Genomic DNA, 24,821 nt, shown 5'->3' with positions numbered 1-24,821 from the left:
AGTAAAAATTAAAGAAAGGAAGTTGTGGATGGGAACTAGCAGCTGAGAAGAGTTCAAAATAGGCATTTCAGTTACAGCAGATGAGACTTAGGGCAGCACTTCTGATAGCCTGCAAACATGGTTTCATCTGATGAATTCAATCACAGGATAAACAGAAATCAGAGCAAGAAAAGTATGTGTCTCAGTTCCTATACATTGTATTCTGATGTGTATAGGTGGGTTCATGTTTGGGAGTATGAGCATATACCTGCCATGGCCCATATGCAGGGGTCAGAGTCTCCTGGTTTTCCACCTTGTTTGAGGGAGGCAGGGTCTCTCATTATTTACACTGCATTTGCCAGGCTGGCCGGCCTGTGAGCTTCCCAGAAACCCCCCTGTCTCCATTTCCCTTTTTACTGTAGACTCACTTTACGTGGGCTCTAGAGGTCAGAACTCGGGTACTCCCTGTAAGCGCTTTATGCACTGAGCCATCTTCCCAGCCCCTCAATAGTTTTATACAGATGTTCATGAACAGCTTCCAGCAGTTACCATTCCCCACTCTGACCTTAGGTGCAGGGTTTATGACTGGAGAATTGTTTTGTTTGGAAAAAGGGTCTATGTAGCCTAGGTTGTTCTTAAATTCACAAATATTCCTGCTTCAATCTCCCAAGTGCTGGGATTACAAGAATTAGCCACCATATAGCTCATCAGAAATGTGTATTGTTGTTACTTGTTTTTATTCTGAAACAGGGTCTCATGTAGCTCAAGTTGGCTTTGAACTCCTGACCCTCCTGCCTCCACCTCCTGTATGCTGGGATTATGGGTGTGCAATACCACACCCGATTTTATTTGGTGTTGGGGATTGAACCAAGGGCTTCATACATGTTGCCTCTAGTGTCTTTGGTCAAACAACATATCTGTTACAGCAAAGGGGAACAGGTTATTTCAAAGGTAACAGAGATGAGACAAACAGAAAAGGTTGCCACCTTTTTTATTTATCAGAGCAAAGGAACGTTGAGTACTTAACTGACAGAAGCTAATAACCACCATCACCTGAAGACAGAGCTATTCTACTCTTAGAAAGGCTGGCCAAATGTGGCTGACTCACACACCTGGGATCTGAACCAGGAACAAATCAGCTTTGGGGAACATGGCATAAGAAAAGACAATTTTGTAGGTAGGGCTGCCCCTCATCTAATCACCTACCATGAGAAGATACTAGTTTTTCCTGTCAGGTTATCTCACTCTAATTCATCAAGAAAAAGAAAACAAAGATACATGATAAGGCCTGTCATTCAGTGTTCAACATTAAAAAAAAACCCAAAATCCAAAAATCCTATTTGGGTTCTGGCAAACTGTGGTTTTCCTGAAAATTCAGGATGAAGGCACTGTTAAGGAAGAAGCATCAGGACCCTTTGTTTTAGCAGCAGGGGTGTGTAATGCCTGTGATGTTGACAGCTTGTAGTGTTAAAAAATATCAAATAATTTTACTTACTTTAGATTCATATTTGAAATAAGTTACATTACTTTCTGTAATATACTACCTTTCTAATAATGTATTACTTTTAGGAACAGTCAGATTATTTTTTCTTTCCTTTCCTTAAAAGCAGGTTTCTAGGTAAGGCAGCAAAGTGAAACTTCTCCAGTCATCCTTAAAGCCACTAACAAGCACTAATGGTTATTAAACATTATAGTATTTTAGCACAAACAGCTATATTCACATATACACTGCATGTACTTAACATGAGCAGCAGAGTGTCACTGAGACAGACTAAGCTGATTACTGTCTCCACATCCAGCATTCCCTGTCCCTTCTGCTTCCTTCCTGACAACAAACACTAGAGGGTCAATCTCAGGCTTCAGGACACAAACCAGTCTTGACTTTACTCTTCCTATCAAGAACTCAGTGTTGGGCTGGAGAGATGGTGGAGCAGTTGAGCACTTGCCTGTGAAGCCTAAGAACCCCGGTTTGAGGCTCAATTCCCCAGGACCCATGTTAGCCAGATGCACAAGGGGGCATAACATCTGGAGTTTGTTTCCAGTGGCTGGAGGCCCTGGCGCACCCATTCTCCCTGTCTCTCTCTCTCTCTCTGGCTCTTTCTCTCTCTGTCTGTTGCTGTCAAATAAAAATAAACCAAATATTTTAAAAACAAAGAACTCAGTGTTGCCATGAGATAAAACAATGGTCAACAAGATGCACAGTCTATTGAAAAGCATCTAGTTAATGTCTTTTTTGCTCTTAGAAAGAAACATTTGGAAAAAATGAGCTGTTTTTTATACAGAATATTGGTGTGTGAAGATGTAAAGATGAAGTTTCAGTGGACATCCTGTGACAAGGTTCTTATTTATAGGCTGAGGGGTGACCCACAAAGCAAGACAGTCAGAACACTGGTCATGATGGTGTTTCCAAGCTGCTGAATGAACTGAGTGATTCAAGCAACTTCGTGTGTGTGTGCGTGTGTATTCTGTTTTTTGTGTGTATTTTGTTTTGTTTCAAGGCAGGCTCTCAAGCAACTTCTTTTTAAATTTTTTTACATTTTTATTTAGTATTTGAGAGTGGGGTGGGGAGAGAGAATATGGGCATGCCAGGTCCTCTAACCTCAGCAAATGAACTTCAGACACATGCACTACCATGTGCATCTGGCTTACATGGGCACTGGGGAACCAAACCTGAGTCAATAGGCTTCACAGGCAAGTGCCTTAACCACTACACAATCTCTCTAGTCCAAGCAACTTCTTCTTATGAGTATAAATCTATTTGTTGTTTTAGTCACTTTTAGTTCCCTAAAAGCTAAAAGCACATGAACTTATGATAATTATAATGTCTATGTTACAGATAATGAACTCAGACAACTTCAATAAATGTAAGTCCTACCAGCAAAGGGAACAGATAGAACTCTTAACTGATTGTTTTTCTTTAACAAAAATGCTATTAGCACTATACACCAAGTGTTTATAAGGGTGAAGAGAAAACAGTTCACAAGGGCTCACAATCTAGAGAAGGGAGACTGACATATGAAAAGTTAGACATGTGATAAGACTCAAAGGCTAGGGAGAAGCATAAAAACCTGAGTTCGGATCTCAGAACCTCTGTAGAGCCAGAGGTGGTGGCATGAGTCTCGGCATGTAATCATAGCATTCCTATAGCAAGGAGTGGGAAAAGAAGAATCCCCATAAGCTCATGGCCAGCTAACCTGATACACAAAGCAGTGACCAGTAAGGCCTCAGGCTGGCCATGGTGGCACATGCCTTTAATCCCAGCACTTGGAAGCCAGAGGCAGGAGGATTGCCATGAGTTAAAGGCCACCCTAAGAATACATAGTGAATTCCAGGTCAGCCTAGGCTAGAGTGAAACCCTAACTTGAAAAACCAAAAAACAACAACAACAAAAAGAGTCCCTGCCTCAAACAAGGTGAAAGGTAAGAATGAAACCTGAGGTTATACTCTGTCCTTACATGTGCTACCACACATACATGAATACATACATATACAATGATTTTTAAAAAAAAAAAAAAAGCTGCTCAAGAGCTATACAGCAAGAAAACTATCAGCTTGCAAAGATAAAACATTTAACTATACTATGTAGAGTAGTTAAATCCAGGAAATGACAAGTTTTATCTTTAGTGGCTTAAAATTTTCAAAGATGTTGGGTGTGGGGACTGGAGAGAGAGCTCAGTGGTTAAGGAGCTTACCTGCAAAGCCTAAGGACCCAGGTTCAATTCCCCAGTATCCATGTAAAGCCAGATGCACAAGGTGGCACATGAGCCTACAGTAGCTAGAGGCCCTGGTGTGCCCATTCTCCATCCCCCTCTCTCTCCACCTGTCTTTCTCATAAATAAATAAATTAATTAAAATAATTTAAAAGAAAAAAAAAGATGCTGGGCCTGGTGCGCAGCCTTTAAACCCCAGCACTTGGGAGATAGTGGTTTGAGGATCACTGTGAGTTAGAGGCCAGACTAAAACTACAGAATAAGTTCCAAGTCAGCCTGGGCTAGAGTGAGACCCTGCCTCAAAAAAAAAAAGTAAAGATAACTTCTTTTGAATTTATAGTTATTTCAAATTAAAATCTTAAAGAAAGATATAATCTCATGTTGAACAAAATACATTAGATAGAAAACAAGCATACCTTATTTGATTTCATATAGAGGCAAAATTAATCCATATTGTTTGAAGTCACAATAATGGCTTCTGTGGTGGACAGAAGTACAGCAAGGGGCTGGAGAGATAGATGGCTTGGTGGTTAAGCACTTGCCTGTGAAGCCTAAGGACCCCAGTTTGAGGCTCCATTCCCCAGTACCCAAGAAAGCCAGATGCACAAGGTGGCGCATGCATCTGGAGTTCATTTGCAGTGGCTGGAGGCCCTGATGTGCCCATTTTCTCTCTCTCTCTGCCTCTTTCTCTGTCTGTTACTCTCAAATAAATAAAAATAAACAAACATAAATTTTAAAAAAGAGAATATTTCTTAAAAATGTAGTACAGCAAGGTTTCTGTGGTAACATTAATATTCTGACTATTGATGTACGTACTACTTACCCTGGTGTTTCAATATGTAAAAATACATTTGAGCCATATGCACACATATATATACACATATTTAGATGTGCAATCTTCTGTATCCTATACTACCAACACTTTTAAAAGTTAACACATATTCCTTATAAAAAGAAATTCAGGGCTGGAGAGATAGCTTAGCGGTTAAGCGCTTGCCTGTGAAGCCTAAGGACCCCAGTTTGAGGCTCGGTTCCCCAGGTCCCATGTTAGCCAGATGCACAAGGGGGCGCACATGTCTGGAGTTCGTTTGCAGGGGCTGGAAGCCCTGGCGCGCCCATTCTCCCCCCTCCCTCTGTCTTTCTCTCTGTGTCTGTTGCTCTCAAATAAATAAAAAATGAACAAAAAAATACAAAAAAAAAAAAAGAAATTCAAGTAGTAAGAATATATAAGGTTGAAAATGTCAACTTTGGGGACTGGAGAGATGGCGAAGCAGTTAAGGCTCTTGCCTATGAAGCCTAAGGACCCAGGTTTGATTCTCCAAGTCCCACATAAACCAGATGTACATGGTGGTACATGCATCTGGAGTTTGTTTGCAGTGGCTAGAAGGCCTGGCACCCATTTGCTCTCTAATAAATAAATAAAAATTAAAAATAAATCTAAAAGAATACCAACCTTTGGACTAGGGAGATGATTCAGTGAGTACAGTGCTTGCCATGCAAGCATGAGGACCTGAGTTCAGATCACTAGGACCCACATAAAATGCTCAGATATGACACTTATAATCCCAGTGCTGGAGGAGCAGAAACAGGAGAATCTCTGGGACTTTCTGGCTAGCTAGGCTAGCTGAATCAGTAAGCTCCAGGTTCACTGAGAGACTCTGTCCCAAAGAATAAGATGAGTAACTAAGGAAGATATTAGACATCAACCTCTGGTCTCCAAGTGTCTGTCTGTCTCTCTCTCTCTCTCTCTCTCTCTCTCTCTCTCTCACACACACACACACACACACACACACACACACACACAGCTATGCACAGACAAATGCTCCCACATACATACACATAAGCATGCACAACACACACACACACACACACACACACACAAATACCAAGTTTCCATGGTCACCTTCTTGAGCCCCACTTCTTAGAGCTAATCACTGTGAATAGTTCTGTGCAAATATTACTAGATATCTAGATGTTTTCCTATATATTTTCACTTCATAAAAGTTTGCCTTTCTCAGGCTGGAGAGATGGCATAGTGGTAAAGGCACTTGCCAGCAAAGCCTAAGGACCCAGATTCCATTTCCCAGAATCCATGTTAAGCCAGATGCACATAGTGGCACCTGCATCTAGAGTTCATATACAGTGGCTGGATGCCCTAGCCTGCCCATTCTCTCCTCACCTCATAAAGAAAATAAAGCATTTTTAAAAATTAAAAACTAAAAAAGTTTACTTTTCTCAAACTTTTATAAAAAGCTTCTCTGAATAGTCTTTTAAAACACTGAAACAGGAAGTAATATTGAAACTATCCCTCCACAGAAGAGGGGGATTTGAGCTACCTGAATGAGAGTCTTCTTTCAATGGTGAACCCCTTGGTATGGGCATTCTTGACTCCCTCATTACCCTCCTGAACATAATGAAAGCCTACATGCAAACATGCCTGCTACATGCCTGCCATGCTAAATCAGATGAGTACACATGTAAGACAACAGTCCTGCTCTTTAGGATCTTACAAGTCACTACAACAATGTAATGGGTACAGATAAATACCACAATAAGCACTGAACAAGTAGGAAAGAGCATGTACCATGGAGGAGGGTAAAGACAAGGAGCTCTCTCCAGCCTTACTCAGGACTTCAAAAGGTATGTAGGAGTATACAGGGTAAAGAGGAAAGAAAATCTCAGGTGTACAGAGCATGAGGTGAAAGAGTACCTGGAAGTAAAAATGACACTCTGGGACTCAGTGGGTATGTATGGCAGAATAGGATGCACAAGAAGCAAGTAAGAGAACTACCAGCAAGTGTCAATTCTGAGCTTGGATATCAATCACATAGGTCATGATTTATGGAAGGATCACTAACATTTTCATTCTCTGAGACTCCTGGAATGATAGAGATATTTCAGGAAGCAGCCATCCCAGAGAAAAGGGAATGGGGAAGGGCTTATTTAAAAACACAAATTAAGTTCCTGATACACTGAAGAGGTAGAATCAAAGATATATACTGGCTCATGAAAGGTACCTGTTATATACATTACCATTGGCCACACAGTTATATTAATGTTTCCAAAGACCCACAGTCCCTAAACATTTTGATATATAGTGTATACAAAGATCAAGGGAGACACAGCCCAGGGCTTGAAAGCAGTTCTACCTCTTTGGCTGTTGGCTTGATTTTCACATCTTGGAGCAGCTGCTCTTAGCTAAGCAAGAGATTATCAAAGCAGAAAAAACCCACAGGAGATTCCAGTAGCCCTGTGTCAACACATATCACACCTAATGGTGAGGGTTAAAAATTCCATGTTGAGTTGAAGTCATTCCATTTGTCAGCACTAAGACCAAGTGATTAGAAGGAACTCACAAAAGGACAGGTCTACCCTCCTCTTGCTAGTTAGCTCATCAAGCTTCTCTTTCTTCGAGCCACAATCAAGTATTTGACCAGATAAGAACCACTATTGGCAATAGAAGCCACTGTACTCTAAACTAAAAGTATCAAAGAATATAATATGGCACTTGGAATCACAGTCAAATCACATCCAACATCTCAGTCTTTAGAACCTTCACAAAATCCTGGCCAGAATTTCCAAGTTCTTTATTTCATTTTCGCAGAATATAAGCTGGTAAGATTGGCCCAAAAGAAATCAGAACTATTACATTTCCTATATTTGATGCAAAGGATAAGAGGCAGATGTCTTCAGCGCACAAGTGACAGCCAACTCATCAAATACATGGACTAGTAGTTTCACATAAGTATTTCACAGGAAGGGATGAGCTAGAGTAACTCTTAGGGATATCTAAGCTTTGTACAAATATGAAGATATGTCTCCCATCATAAAATTAAAGGATATCCAAGGAGATAACAATTCTAAATTGTGCACACAACTTTGATTGTGAGTAAGGAAACCGTTGCATGGTTATTGGTTGAAGTCAGAGAATCTTGTATCATTGACTGTAAAGCCTAACAACTAGAGTCTGAGTCCCTAAAACCCATGTAAAGCCTGATGCACAAGATGGCACATGCATCTGCAGTTCATGTACAGTAGCTAGAGGCCCTGGTGTACCCAATTCTCTCTCTTTCTCTCCCTCAATAAAATATTTTTATTAAAAAAATCAAAGGACTATCAAAAGACATATAATAAAGGTCTACAGAGTACTTCACTAAGAAAAACTACACTAGCCAGGAGGCTAAGTTGCAAAGTCCATGTCTCAGTCTACATATTGTAACAATGTAGTCATGCATGAGTAAAGTGTGAAATGTTTTAGCTCCTTAGAAATTAGTACTTTACATGTAAGGCAAGGATATTACAAAAGATGAAGTATCCCAACTAAAATAAACAATTTCTATTTAAATAGAACTAAAACCCCCAAACTGGATACACTCAGTAGATACATGTTCATTAACTGCTAAAAGGTATTAATCCAATCTTGCCATAAATAAAGAAGTAGACATAGTAACTGATTTAATAAATGAAACATTATCAAGTCCCTCATAGAATCAGGACTAGAAATAAACTCATAGTACCCCCATTCCAAGCCACTCACCATTCAAATCATCTTCTGCTGTCTATGGTGTGAGAGCGGGAAATGACCCTTAAAGGCCCATGAGTCAGGGGTTTACTCCTCAGACTAGCACTACTGGGAGGCGCTGTGAGTATTTAGATGGTGGGGCCTTATAGAAGGTTTTAGTCACATGAGACCCTGTCTCCTGCTCTGCTTCCTGCCTCACGATATGCCAGGAGCTCTGGCTATGACGCACTGTTCTTACTAGAGGCCCAAAGCAACGGGCCATCTGTTCTTGGACTATGAATCTCCATACTGTGAGCTACATAAACCTCTTGCTTTCATGAAATTAATTGCTTCAGGTATTTCACTTTAGTAACATGAGGCCAATATGCCAATAGTATCAGAAACATACCTAGTTATAACAAAGACAGAAACATCTCCCCCAAACCTCAGATTCTATTTTACTAAAATGTTCAATTTTAAAATTGAGAACGGTTCCACAAATGGCAACTATTTATTAAACTCAGAAAAGTACCTCACCTCCTGTGTTAAAACAATCTTTAAGGAATAGCAAACTATAATTTTAAACACAATCAGAGAAGCAAATGTAATACAAAATATCAAAGACAACAAAGAAGTCTATCTCTCTTTTTAAAAAAAAAGTACGGAAAGGAACATAAAAACTAAAACCAAGCCAGGCTTGGTGGCACACACCTTTAATCCCAGCACTTAGGAGGATCACCGTAAGTTCAAGGCCACCCTAAAGACTACATAGTGAATTTCAGGTCAGCCTGGGCTAAAGTGAAACCCTACCTCGGGGGGAAAAAAAACTAAAAGCAAAAGGCAAATCTATGGAATAGTATGAAGTATTTATGCCAAGGACAAATAGCAAATTCTATGAAAAGTATAACTCCAGACAAGCACTAACCTATCTTCAGAATCTGCACAGTGCTTTATTCTCCCTACAGAGTATCTTCTGGGGAAAACTAGGTGATCTATATTTTCTATTCTCTGTATATTCTCTTTTTCGAAGTTATTTGGAAAAATATGGTAAAAAGGTTTCTTGTTTCTTATTTTTAATTTTCACTTATTTATTTGAGTGAGAAATAGGCAGACAGAAAGAGAGACACACACACAGAGAATGGGTGCGCCAGGGCCTCCAGCCACTGCAAATGAACTCCAGATGTATGCATCACCTTGTGCATCTGGCTTTGAGTGGGTCCTGGGGAATTAAACCTGGGTCATTTGGCTTTGAAGGCTAGTGTCTTAACCACTAAGCCATCTTTCCAGCCCAGTTTCCTGTTTTTTAACTGTTATTTTTGTTTTTATTCCTATGTAGTTAGCATTCAAAATACTGGATAAAGTTATTTTCATAAATCTATACCATTATGCTATGTTCACACTCACCTGCCTGCCCTTCCTCCTACCTCCTTCCACCCTGTCCCCTCCCTCCACCCAACAAGTCTCTCTTCTATTTTATATTGTGCACTCAAGTCTAGATTCCACATATAAAATAATACATACAATATTTTGTTTCCCATTTATTTGCCTTTTTCTTTCTTTTAAAGGTAGGGTCTCTCACTCTAGATCAGGCTGACCAGGAATTTACTAAGTAGTCTCAGGGTGGCCTCAAACTCTGGGCAATCCTCCTACCTCTGCTTCCTGAGTGCTGGGATTAAAGGCATGCACCACCACGTTTTTTTTTGGTTTTTTTTGTTTTGTTTTGTTTTGTTTTGAGGTAAGATGTTACTCTAGTCCATGCTGACATGAAACTCACTCTGTAGTCCCAGGCTAGCTCAACGGCAATCCTCCTACATCAGCCACCCCAGTGCTGAGAGCATGCAATGGGCTGGAGAGATGGTTTAATAATTAAGGTGCTTGTCTGTGAAGGACCCAGCTTTGCTTCCCTGGGACCCACGTAAACCAGATGCACAAGGTGGTGCATGCTTCTGGAGTTTGTTTGCAGTGGTGGAAGGCCCTGGCATACTCATGCTCTCTCTCTCAAATAAATAAAATTTAGAAAATATTTTTAAAAATTGGGCTGGAGAGATAGCTTAGTAGTTAAGGCACTTGACTATGAAGCCAAAGAACCCAGGTTCGATTCCCCAGTACCCACGTAAGCCAGGTGCACAAGGTGGCACATGCATCTGGAGTTCGTTTGCACTAGCTAGAGACCCTAGAGCACCCATTCTCTCTCTCCTTCCAATCTCTATCTCTCTCTGCTTGCAATTAAAGAGTTTTTTAGCCAGGCATGGTGGCACACCTTTAATCCCAGCATTTGGGAGGCAGAGGTAGGAGGATCACTGTGGGTTCAAAGCCACCCTGAGACTACATAGTAAATTCCAGGTCAGCCTGGGCCAGAGTGAGACCTTACCTCAAAAAACAACAAGAATTTTTTTTTAATTAAGAAAATGGGGGGCTGGGAGATAGGTCAGTGGTTAAAAAGCACTTACTTGCAAAGCCTGATTGCCAGGGTTTAACTCCCTATACCAACATAAAGCCAGATGCACTAAGTGGCAGATGTGTCTGGAGTTCATTCATAGTCACAAGATGCCCTGGTTTGCCCATTCTCTCTCTCTCTTTCTCTCTCTCCCTCCCTCTCTGTCTTCTTATAGGTAAATAAATCTATATTATTATTATTATTGTTATTCCTTGTTTATTCAAGGGAGAGTCTCCCTCTAGCCCAGGCTGACCCAGAATTCACTATGCAGTCTCAGGCTGGCCTTGAACTCAGTGATCCTGCCACCTTGGCCTCCCAAGGGCTGGTATTAAAGGGTATGCCACTATGTCCAGTGCTAAATATTCTGTTAAAAATAAAACTTGGGCTGGAGAGATGGCTTAGCGGTTAAGCGCTTGCCTGTGAAGCCTAAGGACCCCGGTTCGAGACCTGGTTCCCCAGGTCCCACGTTAGCCAGATGCACAAGGGGGCGCATGTGTCTGGAGTTCGTTTGCAGAGGCTGGAAGCCCTGGTGCGCCCATTCTCTCTCTCTCCCTCTATCTGTCTTTCTCTCTGTGTCTGTCACTCTCAAATAAATAAATAAATAATTTTTTAAAAAATTTAAAAAAATAAATAAATAAAACTTGTCAGTCCCTTCTAGCCACTGCTGGCAGCCACCCTCAGTGCACCTCAGGCTGGTGTCTCCAGCAGATGGGAGCTATCTGCTGACAGGCACTACAGTAGGAAGCCCAGAGCTTCCGGGCTCTGGCAAGGTCAGTAGCATCTCATCTCTAGTGCTGCTCCAAGGACACAAAGTTTAAAAAATAAAATTAAAACTTAAGAAAATGGGGCTAGAGAGATGGCTCAGTGGTTAGGTGTACTTCCTGCACAAACCTAAGGGTCTGATGGAGCCTGAGACTGCCAGAGTTCAAATCTCCAGATCCCATGCAAACAGCTGGGCATTGCCACACGCACCTATAATCCAAGTCTCACAAGGGAGCAGAGACCTGCAAATCCATGGAGTCCCATAAGTTCCAGAAATAGCAAAAAGAGATTCAGGTTCAAAAACAAGGCCAGGCAGAAGAGCAATGGAGTGGGACAGCTCACAGGTGAACCTCGGGTGTCTCATTCCAGCCACCCCCACAGGCAAGCATATAGGTAGGGTACAGCAAGCGCACATACATGTGCATATACCACATATGCCACATGACACATGCACAAGCAATAATTTTAAAAATAAGAAAACACTTATAATACATTAAGTTTAAAAAGTAAACTGTACTGTTTTTTATATTCTTATTTATTTGACAGAAAAAGAGGGAGAAGGAGAGAGAGAGGGAGAAAGAGAGAGGGAGAGAATGGGCACGCCAGGGCCTCCAGACACTGCAAACAAACTCCAGACGCATGCGCCCCCTTGTGCATCTGGCTTACCTGGGACCTGGAGAATTGAACCTGGGTCCTTTGGCTTTGCAGGGAAATGCCTTACCTGTTAAGCCAACCCTCCAGCCCTACTGTTTTTTAAGTTAAGAATTATCTACAGGCAGAGAACAAGATCAGTCAGGCAAAATTGATTTAAGAAATTCAAATTCTTCAATGCTAAGTACTATTCTCTGCTAAATACTATATTAAATGTCATACTAGCTGGGTAGGGTGACATATGCCTTTAATTCCAGCACTCAGGAGGCCGACGTAGGAGGATCACCATGAGTTGGAGGCCAGCCTGAGACAACATAGTAGGTTCCAGGTCAGCCTGGGCTAGAATGAGACCCTACCTCAAAAAAAAAAAAAAAAAAATCATACTAGGAAATACTAGGAATAAGACGTAAATAAAACGCCATTCAATGCCTTCTTGAAAATAACAATCTACTAAGACAGATGTTTTAAAAATAGTAATCATAAGGTAGATAAATAACGATAATCTATGATATGCTATGGTAGTAGAAAATGCTATTTCTCGATAGTACATATTTCTCAATTTTTATCCAGTTATAGTATCTGGATTTAATCTGGCAATGGCCACCAGCATTAAACTACATTTCCCAGTTGCCCCTGCTCCTAGGTGAGGCCATGTGACTAAGTTCAAAGCAGGACAATTTAACTGGAGGTGGTACATACAGCTTGTAGTACACAACTTTAACAGTGGAGGGATTAGGGTCACTCTGTTGCTTTTCCCTCCTCTTACCAGATGGAGCTTCTACTTTGGACTCTAATGGAGAAGCTTCATGCTGAGAATGGCTGAGCACCAGAATAGGAGGGTCCTGGTTTCACTGACACTGAAGCCACTCTTGCCAGGCCTCGTCCACTACAGACCTCTCAGATGATGGAGAAATAAAATTTTACCCTATCCAACCATCATTATTTGGGGTTTTTAATCATTCACACATGAACCTAAGCTTAAATGGGACAACTGAAGGAAAATGAAGGGTTCAATGAGAGATTATGACAGAAGTAGTTGACTTTGAGTGGAGAAAAGAGGGTTTTGGGATGACTCCTCAGAGAAGTAACACAGTTAAGTAGTGAGGTGAAATCTGACAGGTAAAGGGAGGTAGGTTGGCAAACTGTTGAGGGAGGGAAAACCAACTTCTATCACTAAGGCCTGAATCCTCATAGGGACAGGAGGCACAGTTTGGAATGTTGAGAATGCCTACTGGGCCGGGGGAATTAGCACAGTTATGAATAGAGTGCTTGCTTTACATGCATAAAGTCCTAGGTTTCATCCCTAGTAATGCAAATAAACATAAATAGATGAGTAAACAGATAAACAAACAAGTAAATAAAACATTGCCTCTGCAAGAAATTAGAAAAGGCAGAACACTGAAGCAAGTAAGCACTGTAACTCCAGCACTAGAATAGCTCTATCCTGACAAGGACAACATGCTGCCTGACAAGCATAAAAGGAGGGCAAGTGCAGAATAAGAACAAATCCTGTTAAAGAAACGTATAGCTGCTTCTGCATTTCAACATTACGACTGTTGAATCTGCTGATTAAAGTGGATCATATATCATGAACAGTATATCATGAGGTTGTTCAATGTTACCCATCCTAGGCATAGACAAGAGGTTAGTTTCAAAGAAAATTTTTTAATGTTTCTTGGGGCTAAGGAGATGGGTCAGGGGTAAGAATGCAGTTGGAGAAGGCTTGATTCACCCTGAGTTAGATTCTTTAGCACCCACAAAAAATAGCTGGGTGTGGCCACACATTCCTATAATCCAGTCCCATGGTAGCAGAGAGAGGAAAATCGCTGGGGCTTGCTGCTCAGACCTAGAGCACACTCCAGCTTCAGGAGAAACTCCATGTAAAGGAGCACACAAGTGACAGAGGATAACCCAGGTTTTCTATAGGTACAGGGCATGTGTGCACGCGTGCGCACACACACACGCGCGCATAGAAGATACACACACCACACCATATACACTACTACCAATAATGTTTCTTGTTTATTTCTAATTTTGAAAGTGAAACATATTTACTATGGAGAATTTAGAAGGGCAAGGATGGGAAGACAGCTCACTAGTAAAGTCTTTGCTTGCAAGCATGAGGATCTGAGCTTGATCCCCAGTACTCACATAGAAAAGCTGGACATGGCAGCACTCAGGCTCACAGGCCAACCAGTCTAGCCAACTTGTGAGTTCCAGGCCAGTGAGAGACCCTGTTTCAAGAAAAAGGTAGATGGTGGTGCCCGAGGAATTACACCTGAGGTTATCCTCTGGCCTCCATGTGCATCTGTACATACACAAGCACACAAGCTAAATAAATATGCAAACTAATTTATTAAAACATATACAAGAGTATACAAAAAATTGACACCTGTAAAAAAAACACCATCTTCCAACATCATATACTGACAATGTTGTCATAAACATGTATGTATATATGCAAATATACATGTATATATGTATGTATGTATATATATGTGTGTGTATATGTATATATATATATATATACACACACACACATATACATACATATACATAGAACAGACACAAAATGGGATTATAATGCATGCACCTTTTCATTTATTTTATCAGGTACACATTTCTGTCACTAGACAATGATTTCAACATTTATATAATACACAATTAATTAAACCTATCAAGTCTGGGAATTTTCTGAGTTAAAACTATCAGCTAAACTAAATCCCTATAGTTCAAGCTGTCTTCAAAATCTACCCTAGAGTTCCAGAAATATCAAATTACAGTATAAAAGTACTAGAACTCTTATAAACTAAGAATGCAATGAAATTTACTGAGTTTTATCCATGAAGGATGACTACCAAGACTTTGATGCTCAGTAACACTACAGTCTTTTTCATTTCTTTTTTTTTCTAGTGCTGAGGAGTAGAGCCATGGCTTTTGAGCATGCTGGGTAAGAACTATGGTCCAGCCCACATAATAAGTCTTAAGGAAGAAAGTGAGCATCAGAGATTGAAGTGGTAATAATGAGTCAGAACTAGCAAGTGTCTACTATAAACTAATAGACATTGTACTGCTCTACTCTCCTAATAAAGCCAAATAAGAAATGTTTGTATCAGGCTGGAATGATGGCTCAGAAGTTAAGATGCTTGCGTGCAAAGCCTAAGGACCCTAGCTCAATTCCTTAGTACCCATGTAAAGCTGGACACACAAGGTGGCACATGCATCTGGAGTTCATTGGCAGTGGCTAGAGGCCCTGGCTTGTCCATTCTCTCTCTCCACTTTTCTCTCCCCCTCTCTCTCCTTTGTCTTCCCCTTCCTCTCCTTTTTCTCTCAAATAACTAAAAAAAAATTTTTTTAGTGTTTGGGCTGGAGAAATAGCTTACTAGTTAAGGTGCTGATCTGCAAAGGCAAAGGACCCAGGTTCGATTCCCCAGGACCCACGTAAGCCAGATGCACAAAGTATTGTACATGTCTAAAGTTCCTTTACAGTGGCTGGAGGCCCTGGCACATCCATTCTCTCTTTCTGCCTCTTTCTCTCTCTCAAATAAATAACTAAGAAATGTTTGTATCCACTAATTGTATGATTCAGTTTTCAAGAGGACACAGAAAAATATATCCATAAAAAATGCAAGTAAGGGCTAGAGAGATGGCTTAGCAGTTAAGGCACTTGTCTGCAAAGCCAAAGGACCTAGCTTGATTCCACAGGACCCATGTAAGCCAGATGCACAAGGTAGCATATGCATCTGGAGTTCATCTGCAGTGGCTGGAGGCGTGGCATGCCCATTCTCTATCTGCCTCTTTTTCTTTCTTTCTCTCTCTCTCAAATAAATTTAAAAAATATTTTTGAATGCCAGTAAATATGACATTATTCTTCATGCTCTAATTTTTTCCTCCCAACAAAAATTTAATGTTAAATTAAAATATTAGTCATGTAAGTAAGAAAATTTAAATATTAGTTGTTGTTTTTTTCAGGTAGGATCTTGCTCTACCCTTGAGTGACTGAAAATTCACTATGTAGTCTCAGGCTGGCCTCAAACTCACAGCAATTCTCCTACCTCTATCGCCCAAGCGCTGGGATTAAAGGTATGCACCACCATGCCTGGCAGATATTAGTTATGAAAGTGAAAGGAAAATCAGCAAATTTTCCCAGGAAGTAATTGGATCTTTTGACAAAGAAAAACAAAGGATGAGCATAAAACATTATGAATTTGTTACAAGATAAAACTACTTTAAGCTACAACTTGATTAATATTTAGTGGCGAAGATATGTCTGAGGAAGATCAGCTTCTATACCTTACTGCTGTGCTGTCGCAGTCCTACCTAAAGATGACACTTTTCCTAGCCTCAAGAAAGAAAAATCAACCCTACAAGCCTACATACAGCTCAGCTTCTGGATCATTTCTTCCCTTTGTACCTCAGTTTGTTCTAATGTTAAATATATTTTGTTAATTCCAGTTTCTAAAATCCAAACTTAGCTTAGATGACAATTAGTTTGCCAACTGATGAAACGTCTTACTAAACACAGATAGCTACAATGTTCTAAGTGAGGTCCCTGACAGAAAAGAAATTTAAGCAATAAAAAGTTACATAATAAATCAGGCCTTTACATTCATTTTCACAAGAAAAATTTTCACATAAATGCAAACTTTTTAAAATTGCCCCATTTCCCTCAAATGTAGCCTTAGGTTGTTTTAGCTTTAATTGCATCCCACACCCCATTCCACTAATCAGTTCTCAACTTCATTCCCTGCTAGAACACATGACTTTTTCAGCCAAAGTGAGTCATTTATTGGCATCTTGTCAAAATAACCCTAAAACCATAAGGATGCCCTGTGCTAAAAAACATTCTAAAGCCAGAACACTTTAGTAATCTTCATCATTGTGGTATTAGAGAACTGAATCACATACTAAGAAAGTGTGCTTATATTTTCCCTTACAAATAGTTCCCCATCTTTCCTCCTTCTAGCTCTACTTCCATAGAGACAATGAGATTGGGAAGCAGTAGGACAGAAGGAAGAAATAACAAATAGTGGTTGACTCAGCTTAGAAATTTAACTCATTAAATGATTTACACCACATGGGTCTCAAAGTTTATTTCTCCTCTCAGTTAAATAAAAACATGAAAAAACACAATCAGCAATCCCCAGGGAAAAAATTAAGCATTATGATTACTTAAGCAAAAGTTTAATAACATAAAAATCAGTTATTGATTACTATTTGGTCATAAAACTTCAGTAAGGTGCCAGTAGCATTGAACTATCAACTATAAATCACTTTATCCTTTTGGTTCACACATGCACCTACAGAAAATGTTCTTTTAACCAGAGGAAAAGGGGTATGGAACGAACAAGAAAGCAAATGCTTTAAGGGGATTACCACGGACATTTACTTATAGCTCTATCAATGGTCACACTCCACCTGGTGGCAGGAACTGCCTGAACTGGTGAGGTATAGTTCATTATACAAAAATCACACACAATATTTTTTAGATATCCTTGTTAATTTTTTTCTCTTGCCCTTTATAGCATAAGTCTAGCATGTTTCCATCAAAGATTTTTTTCAAGTAGTAGGTAAGTATCAGATAGGACTAACATATAAGAATGACAATACTTGGAATAGGAGACCTACATATAGAGATCTACTTAAGAGCTATGCTCTCCACAATAAGTTAAATGTTGTTCAAGCCTTTAAAATAGTTAACAAGACACAGAAGCTCCAAGATTTTCTATCATACACTCCCACTAACTTTTTTCCCTTCCCCTATAGATAAAACTATAGAGTTTAGTTAACACAGTCAACAGCAGCCCACGACATTGCTTTTAGGTATTTGCCAGTAGCATATACTCATGGGATACTCTAGAGACTGAGTTCAACTAAAAATAAAAACAGATAAACAGAGCTCAAGCAAAATTAAAACCAAGTCTGGCTGCCCACACTTATTTTCACACATGAAGAAAAATAGCAGTTCTCTTAGAAGCCTCAAGCACACATCTTTAGCACACAATGTTAAAAATATGCCCCCTCTTCCTTTCCCCTACCTGTTTCTCACTCAAAGCTGTGATTTTGGCTTGGAGTTCATGAAGCTGTTTCTTTAAGTCAGCATTCTGATTGGAAAGAAAAAATATCTGTGAGAAAGATATTCATTTGTTAACAGAATAGTAGCAAGAAGACTGGGTGTGCTGTACTACAAATGATGAAGTAAACTTAAGCATTTGTCCAATCACATTTATCATAATATCAACCCTTAATGCAGAAATCCTCAATGTGGCTCCTGACACAGAGTAAGAACAGCTTCTCTGCAACTGTTTTAAATTATAAAGAACTGTACATTTTAGCATCTTGCACTGTAATGTACCTTTTTACTAAAATATTGTTATTTTTATAAAAAGCATCAGTTGACAGAAAATCAAAATCTTCACTAATCAGACAAAAACAGAAAAATGGAAGTCTTACATATGCATACCCTGCATGCTTAGTGGCATTATCAAAGATGCAAGGTTTTGGGGCTGGAGAGATGGCTTAGCGGTTAAGGTGTTTGCCTGCAAAGCCAAAGGATCCCAGCTCCATTTTCTAGGACCCACATAAGCCAGATGCACAAGAGGGTGCATGCATCTGGAGTCCATCTGCAGTGGTTGGAGGCCCTACCATGCCCATTCTCTCTCTCTCTCTCCCCCTTTCTCTCTCGCAAATAAACAATATATATATAATATATATATATATATATATATATATATATATATATATATATATATATTTTAAGATGCAAGGTTTTCTCTACTTGTCCTCTTATTTAGTAAAGCACATTTGTTATTTCAGCATAGATTTGAAAAGCTGTTAGGACTGTAACTGCCTAACATTACATCATTCAAATTAACAAAATGACTACCAGGGTACTTTCTCAGATTGCTATTCTAGAAGAGATACGCTGAGCATGCTTGCAAACAATAAAGTTTCCACATGCTTAACATATAGGAGTGACACCCTAGTGAGAGGCTTTTACTTAATCAGCTCGTACCAAATTCTCTCATTTCACACATGATTCTTTCAGTTTACCCTGCCAGATATTCTGTCAGGGTTGGGGCACACAATCTTCTCCTATATTGAGTTTCAAGTTTATTCCACATGGGCTTTTTGAGGTGTATTTGACATAAGGTTTCTAGGAGATCACCTAAAATTCTATCCAGTAAGTTATTGCACCTTAGATTTTTCAGGATTAAGAATTTTCTGTTACACAATCACCAAGCGTACCACACGTGCCAGCTTCTAAGAGTACTTCACTTGCTGAGAATGTAGGTTAAATATGAAGGATCTACCAATCTACTGCCTCTTGGTTCATAAATTCAGTTTAAACTGCAAATACAAAGCTGCGTGTGGTGGCACATGCCTTTAATCCCAGCACTTACGAGGATCACAGTGAGTTCAAGACCACCCTGAGACCATAGTGTGGATTCCAGATCAGCCTGGGCTACAGTAAACCCCTACCTTAAAAAAAATTGTAAATATAGTAAAAATAAAAATAGTTTCTCATGCAAGTTGGACTGTCAGACAGGAATAAATGTGAGCTACAATGCCAGCTATCAGAATCAATGAACTGTATGAAAATGCAATAGTCAGACCACTATGTCCTCATTTTCTAGAGATGAATATTATTTTCCACTTCAAAAAAAAAAATCAATCTGCCTCAGTACCATTCTTCACAAGTTTATTTGACTTTACAAACAGACACATATGGCCCAGTGCGCATGGATGTGAAGAAGTCACTGCCTGAACAACAAGTATGAGCCACTGAAAGACTAACCAACTTTGGGGAGGATTTCTTCAGAAGAGAATAAAATGGCCCAAGTCAAAAATTGCTGTAGACTAAAGTTTTAAAGTTAACATTTTACCAATCATTATACTACAGAAAATACTTCTACGGCCAGGCATGGTGATGCACACCTTTAATCCCAGCACTCAGGAGGCAGAGGTAGGAGGATTGCCATGAGTTTGAGGCCATCCTGAAACTACATAGTAAGTTCCAGGTCAGCCTGGGCTAGAGTAAGACCCTACCTCAAAAAAAAAAAAATAAAATAAAATAAAGAAAATACTTCTGAAACTTTTTTTAGGGGTTCTTTTAAAAATAAAAATGTTGGGCTGGACAGATGGCTTGATGGTTAAAGGTAAAGCCTTACTGCCTAGGTTCAATTCTCCAGTATGCACATAAAGTCAGATACAGTGAGTAGCATAGGCCTACAATCCTAGTACTTGGGAGCTAGAAGTAGGAGGGGCAAGGAGGTCAAAGTCATTCTGGAACATGGGACTCTGCCTCAAAAAGACAAAAACCAAAACAAAAACCCCACAATTTTTAAATGCTTTAAAAAATTATTCTAAAATTTTTACCCTGAACATAGTAAATTCCATGACAATTTGAAATGATTTGGAACAGGGATGTGGTAGTACAAAACTTTCATCCCAGAACTTGGGAGGCAGAGGTAGGAAAAGCACTGTGAGTTCAAAGCCAGCCTGAGACTAAAAAGTGAGTTCCAGGTCAGCCTAGGCCAGAGTGAGACCCTGCCTTGAAAAAAACAAACAGAAAGAATGAGTTAGGACCTCCAGTAAGTTTGAGACTAAAGAAAGCCTTATAAATTCAAATTTTCAATATATGGGTTAATATATCCCATAATTCCAGTATTTGGGAGGCTGAGGCAGGAGAACCATGAATTTGAGGCCAGTGAAGCCCAAATAGTGAGGCTATGCATAATAAATAAACAAACAAACAAATAAATAATTATAACACATAAATTTAAGCTGTATAAAGCCTATTGGCCCTCATTTTTTTTTACATATTCAAAGCAACAGAAAGGCAAATAATAGAAACAGGATGAATGGTAACTATATTAGAATACAACTAGATGTTTCTAAACCTATAAAACATAAAGACCAAGGTGCCAAAAAGCATTTCTTTAAACTCTGCTATCCCTTACATTTTGATACTTTATCATCAACTTAAATTATTTTTAATAGAAAAATTAAGTGAGTAACAATAGGATTTTACCTGTGGATCCTGCTTCATTTGAGCAACCAATTTCTGGTAATAAAGAGAGAAAAAGAACCGTCAGTTCAAATACTAACTTTTATGGCTAATCAGTTTTTCCTCAAAAAATTCAGTCCTCCACAAAAGAAAAAGAACATTATCACAATCAAAACAGACCAGAAAGCTTCTGTGATCTATATAGAAGGCTAACAGAAGGAAAAACAAATCGCTTTATACGTCAGTTTCTCAATGTGGAAACAAGGACAGAGGATGAAGAATTCTGAAACAAGCTAGATGCTCCAAAGGTAATGATCCATTCAATACTGTCACTGTCTTGAGTCCCAAGCAAGGTCTGGAAAAAAGCTGTGTCCATGCAAAACCAGGCTCTTTGTGTGCAGCAAAGTCCAGATTTGTTGTGTCTGTTGGTGTTGGTTTGGTCCTTAGAACAGAAGGAGTCTCTTGTCAGAATGACTTGGCCATTATCTACTCTTAAGACAGGAAGGAACACACACAGAAACATAACATATAGGCAGGGGACCAATGTTAGTATTAGAGAACAACAATGTGGAGGGACATTGCAAAACTCTATCATCCAGATTCCTTTGGGAAAGAGTGAGACCTTACTAGGGAAAAAAAAAAAATGTCCAATGAATACAAAACAAAAATAAATGTCATCTGACCTAACCCAACTGGTAAAAGCATCAGTGCCATAAACAGAAGAATTTGAAAGATGAGCAACAGCTGGCTGATTGCTAAGCACATCTAGAAATAGCTGCTGTCCAAGTGGTTTTTCATATAATGGAAAAGGCTTATCAGTCTTAAAAAGTACTTTTAAATTCAGGTATAAATTAAAATGTAAGATACATTAATATACTTATTGAGTTTATGTTTAATAAAAGTCAAGCTCATTTCTTTGGAGGTGTGATAATATAGTTTCACATAATATACTACAAACAATAATGGCCTTCTAGTTAAAGACCCCACACTGCTATGCTTTAATGAGTTCTTGTGTCTCCTTCTTAGCATTTTAGTCTACTCCTTAATGACTAGCAGCCAGCTGACTAATCTGGCTACAATTGTGCCTCCCTCTGACAGCACCAAATCCCAACTCAACTGGGCTGCTTCAGATTTTCTGCATGGTACACACACTGGATGAACTCCTCAGTAAAATGTAGTTTGGTGAATGATTTGTGGCATTTATTCTAACTGAACAAAAGCTTTTTTTCCTGGTGCTAAAGTACATTCCTGATAGCTGAAGCTGCCAACCATGTGACATGTATGTCACTAAATTTGCTTCCTATTTGACAACAGCTCTTTAGTGGCCTAGTCTTAATCTATATAACAGTAGTAATACACATTCTAAGAGTTCAATAGAATTGCAAATAAGGTTTCAGACACAAATCATTTTTCAAATATATTTTTATTTATTTAATTGAGAGAGAAAGAAAGAGGCAGACAGAAAGAGTAAGCATGGGCATAGCAGGACCTTCTGCCACTGCAAATGAACTCCAGATGCATGCGCCACTTTGTACATCTGACTTTACATGGACACTGGGGAACTGAACCCAGGCCACCAGGCTTTTGCAAACAAGTGCCTCTAATCACCGACCCATCTGCCAGCCGTGCATAAACATTGTTAAAACTCTAGCCCCATTTCAGATTAAAAGGCCTGATAGTCTTCTTTCATTTAGTTACCACAGAAATGGCTACTATACTATGTTACTGTTGAAGCTAAAAGGCTTTTCTTCCATGACACTGGAAATTTTTTTTTTTTTGGGGGGGGTTTAAAGGTAGGGTCTCACTCTAGCCTAGGCTGACTTGGAATTCACTTTGCAGTCTCTGGGTGGCCTTGAACTCACAGCAATACTGATACCTCTACCTTTCAAGTGCTGGGAATTTAAAACTACCTAGTAACTATACTCACTTTCTATTTCTGGAAGAAATAAATTTATTTTTTATGTATAAACTGTTAAACAGAACAAACTGGACTACTTAGTGAACTATCAAAATCCCTGGTGACTTTAGGCTGAGATTCTATCAAGGTTAAGTGACTTTCCAGTGCAACAATTTCTCATCCACCTTCCAACAAAGTTAAGCAAACAACAGCCAATAGGCCAATTCTAGCCCGTCACCTGTTTTCATAAATAAATTTTTATGCTGCTGGTAAGATAGCCAATTAGGTGTGCTTCCTGTATAAGCATGAAGGCCTGAGTTCACCCTAGTTATAATCTCCAGAACCCACATTAAATAGCTGGGCAGAATCATGAATCCCTGTAACTCCAGTCCTGCAGGGGAACACAGACCCCAAAATTGTCCAAGTGTGTTAAAAAACAGCAAGCAACTCCAGCTCAAAACAAGAACAGGCAGAAGACTAATGGGGCGGGACACAAAATGGCCACCTTAGGTGAGCATATCCCATCACAGGCAAGAGCATGGGGCACAGCAGGGGCACATACACATGCATGCACCAAGACACACACACAGTAAAGTTGTAAGGAATACAGTCATATGCATTTGTTTATATATTGTCTATGAATGATTTACTTGCTCAACAGCAAAAAGTGTAATTTTGACACAGACTGTAAGTGATCTGTGTGGTCTAAAGTATTTTACTATTTGGCCCTTTACAGACAGTGTTTGTGAATTTTTGCTTTACACTAGTTTCATTCCACATGGAGTTACTATTCTGAAAGATACCCACAAATTCATGTAAAATCAAAGGGAGGGGGACTGGAGAGATGGCTCAGTGGTTAAATGCACTTGCCTGTAAAGCCTAACAACCCCAGTTCAATTCCCCATTGCCCACATAAAGCCAAATGCACAACGTGGCACATGCATCTGGAGCTCGTCCACAGTGGCATGCACATAACTTTTGTCTCTCCTCTCTCAGTCTTTTATTTATTTCCAAGAAGAGACAGGCAGACAGACAGACAGACATAGAGACAGTTTTAAAAAATTGAAGCAAGGGACTTAGCAGTTAAGGTGCATGACTGCAAAGCCTAAGGACCCAGGTTTGATTCCAAGGTCCCACATAAGCCAGATGCACACGGTGGTACATGCGTCTAGAGTTCATCTGCAGTGGCTAGAAGCCGGATGTCCCCATTCTCTCTCCCTCTCTCCCCCCGCCCACTCACTCTGTCTCAAATAAATAAATAAAACTAAACTTTAAAAAATCAAAGGAAAGAAAAAAAGTGATTTACTGCAAAAGATGACTTGTAATTTAAATATTTATTTAACATCTACTATGTATACATCACTGCATCTCCCTACATATAAAGAACAAAACCATGGGCTAGAGAGATGGCTTAGTGGTTAAGCGCTTGCCTGTGAAGCCTAAGGACCCTGGTTCAAGGCTTGATTCCCCAGGACTCATGTTAGCCAGATGCACAAGGGGGGGCGCACATATCTGGAGTTCGTTTGCAGTGGGTGGAAACCCTGGCGTGCCCATTTTCTCTCTCTCTCTCTTTTTATCTGCCTTTCTGTATGTGTTGTTCTCAAATAAATAAATAAATAATGAACAACAAACAAACCAACAAACAAAAAAGCACAAAACCAGACTTTGATTGCAGCAATATTATGTAGCTTTATAACACAATTTCCTTTTTTTTTTTTTTTTTTTTTTTTTGGTTTTTTTGAAGTAGGACCTCACTCTGGCACAGGCTGACCTGGAATTCACTATGAAGTCTCAGGTTGGCCTTGAACTCACAGCTATCCTCCTACCTCTGCCTCCCAAGTGCTGGGATTAAAGACATGTGCCACCATGCCCAG

At 39.6% G+C, this 24,821-nt stretch overlaps 1 protein-coding gene across 8 annotated transcripts in view; it reads right to left on the bottom strand.

Moving 5' to 3' along the window:
• Nucleotides 1-24,821, bottom strand: part of Phf21a (PHD finger protein 21A) — a 261,469-nt gene that overhangs the window by 176,273 nt on the left and 60,375 nt on the right. For all 8 annotated transcript variants that reach the window (XM_045158358.1, XM_045158336.1, XM_045158344.1 and 5 more), the window contains 2 exons: nucleotides 21,075-21,107; nucleotides 18,079-18,144 (listed from right to left, as the gene is read on the bottom strand). In XM_045158358.1, the coding sequence (XP_045014293.1) occupies nucleotides 18,079-18,144; nucleotides 21,075-21,107 (99 nt within the window). The remainder of the gene's footprint in view (nucleotides 1-18,078; nucleotides 18,145-21,074; nucleotides 21,108-24,821) is intronic.

This window comes from Jaculus jaculus, chromosome 1, assembly GCF_020740685.1.
Source record: "Jaculus jaculus isolate mJacJac1 chromosome 1, mJacJac1.mat.Y.cur, whole genome shotgun sequence".
In the NCBI taxonomy this organism is placed as follows: Eukaryota; Metazoa; Chordata; class Mammalia; order Rodentia; family Dipodidae; genus Jaculus; species Jaculus jaculus.
This window is presented reverse-complemented; position numbering and strand designations above follow the sequence as displayed.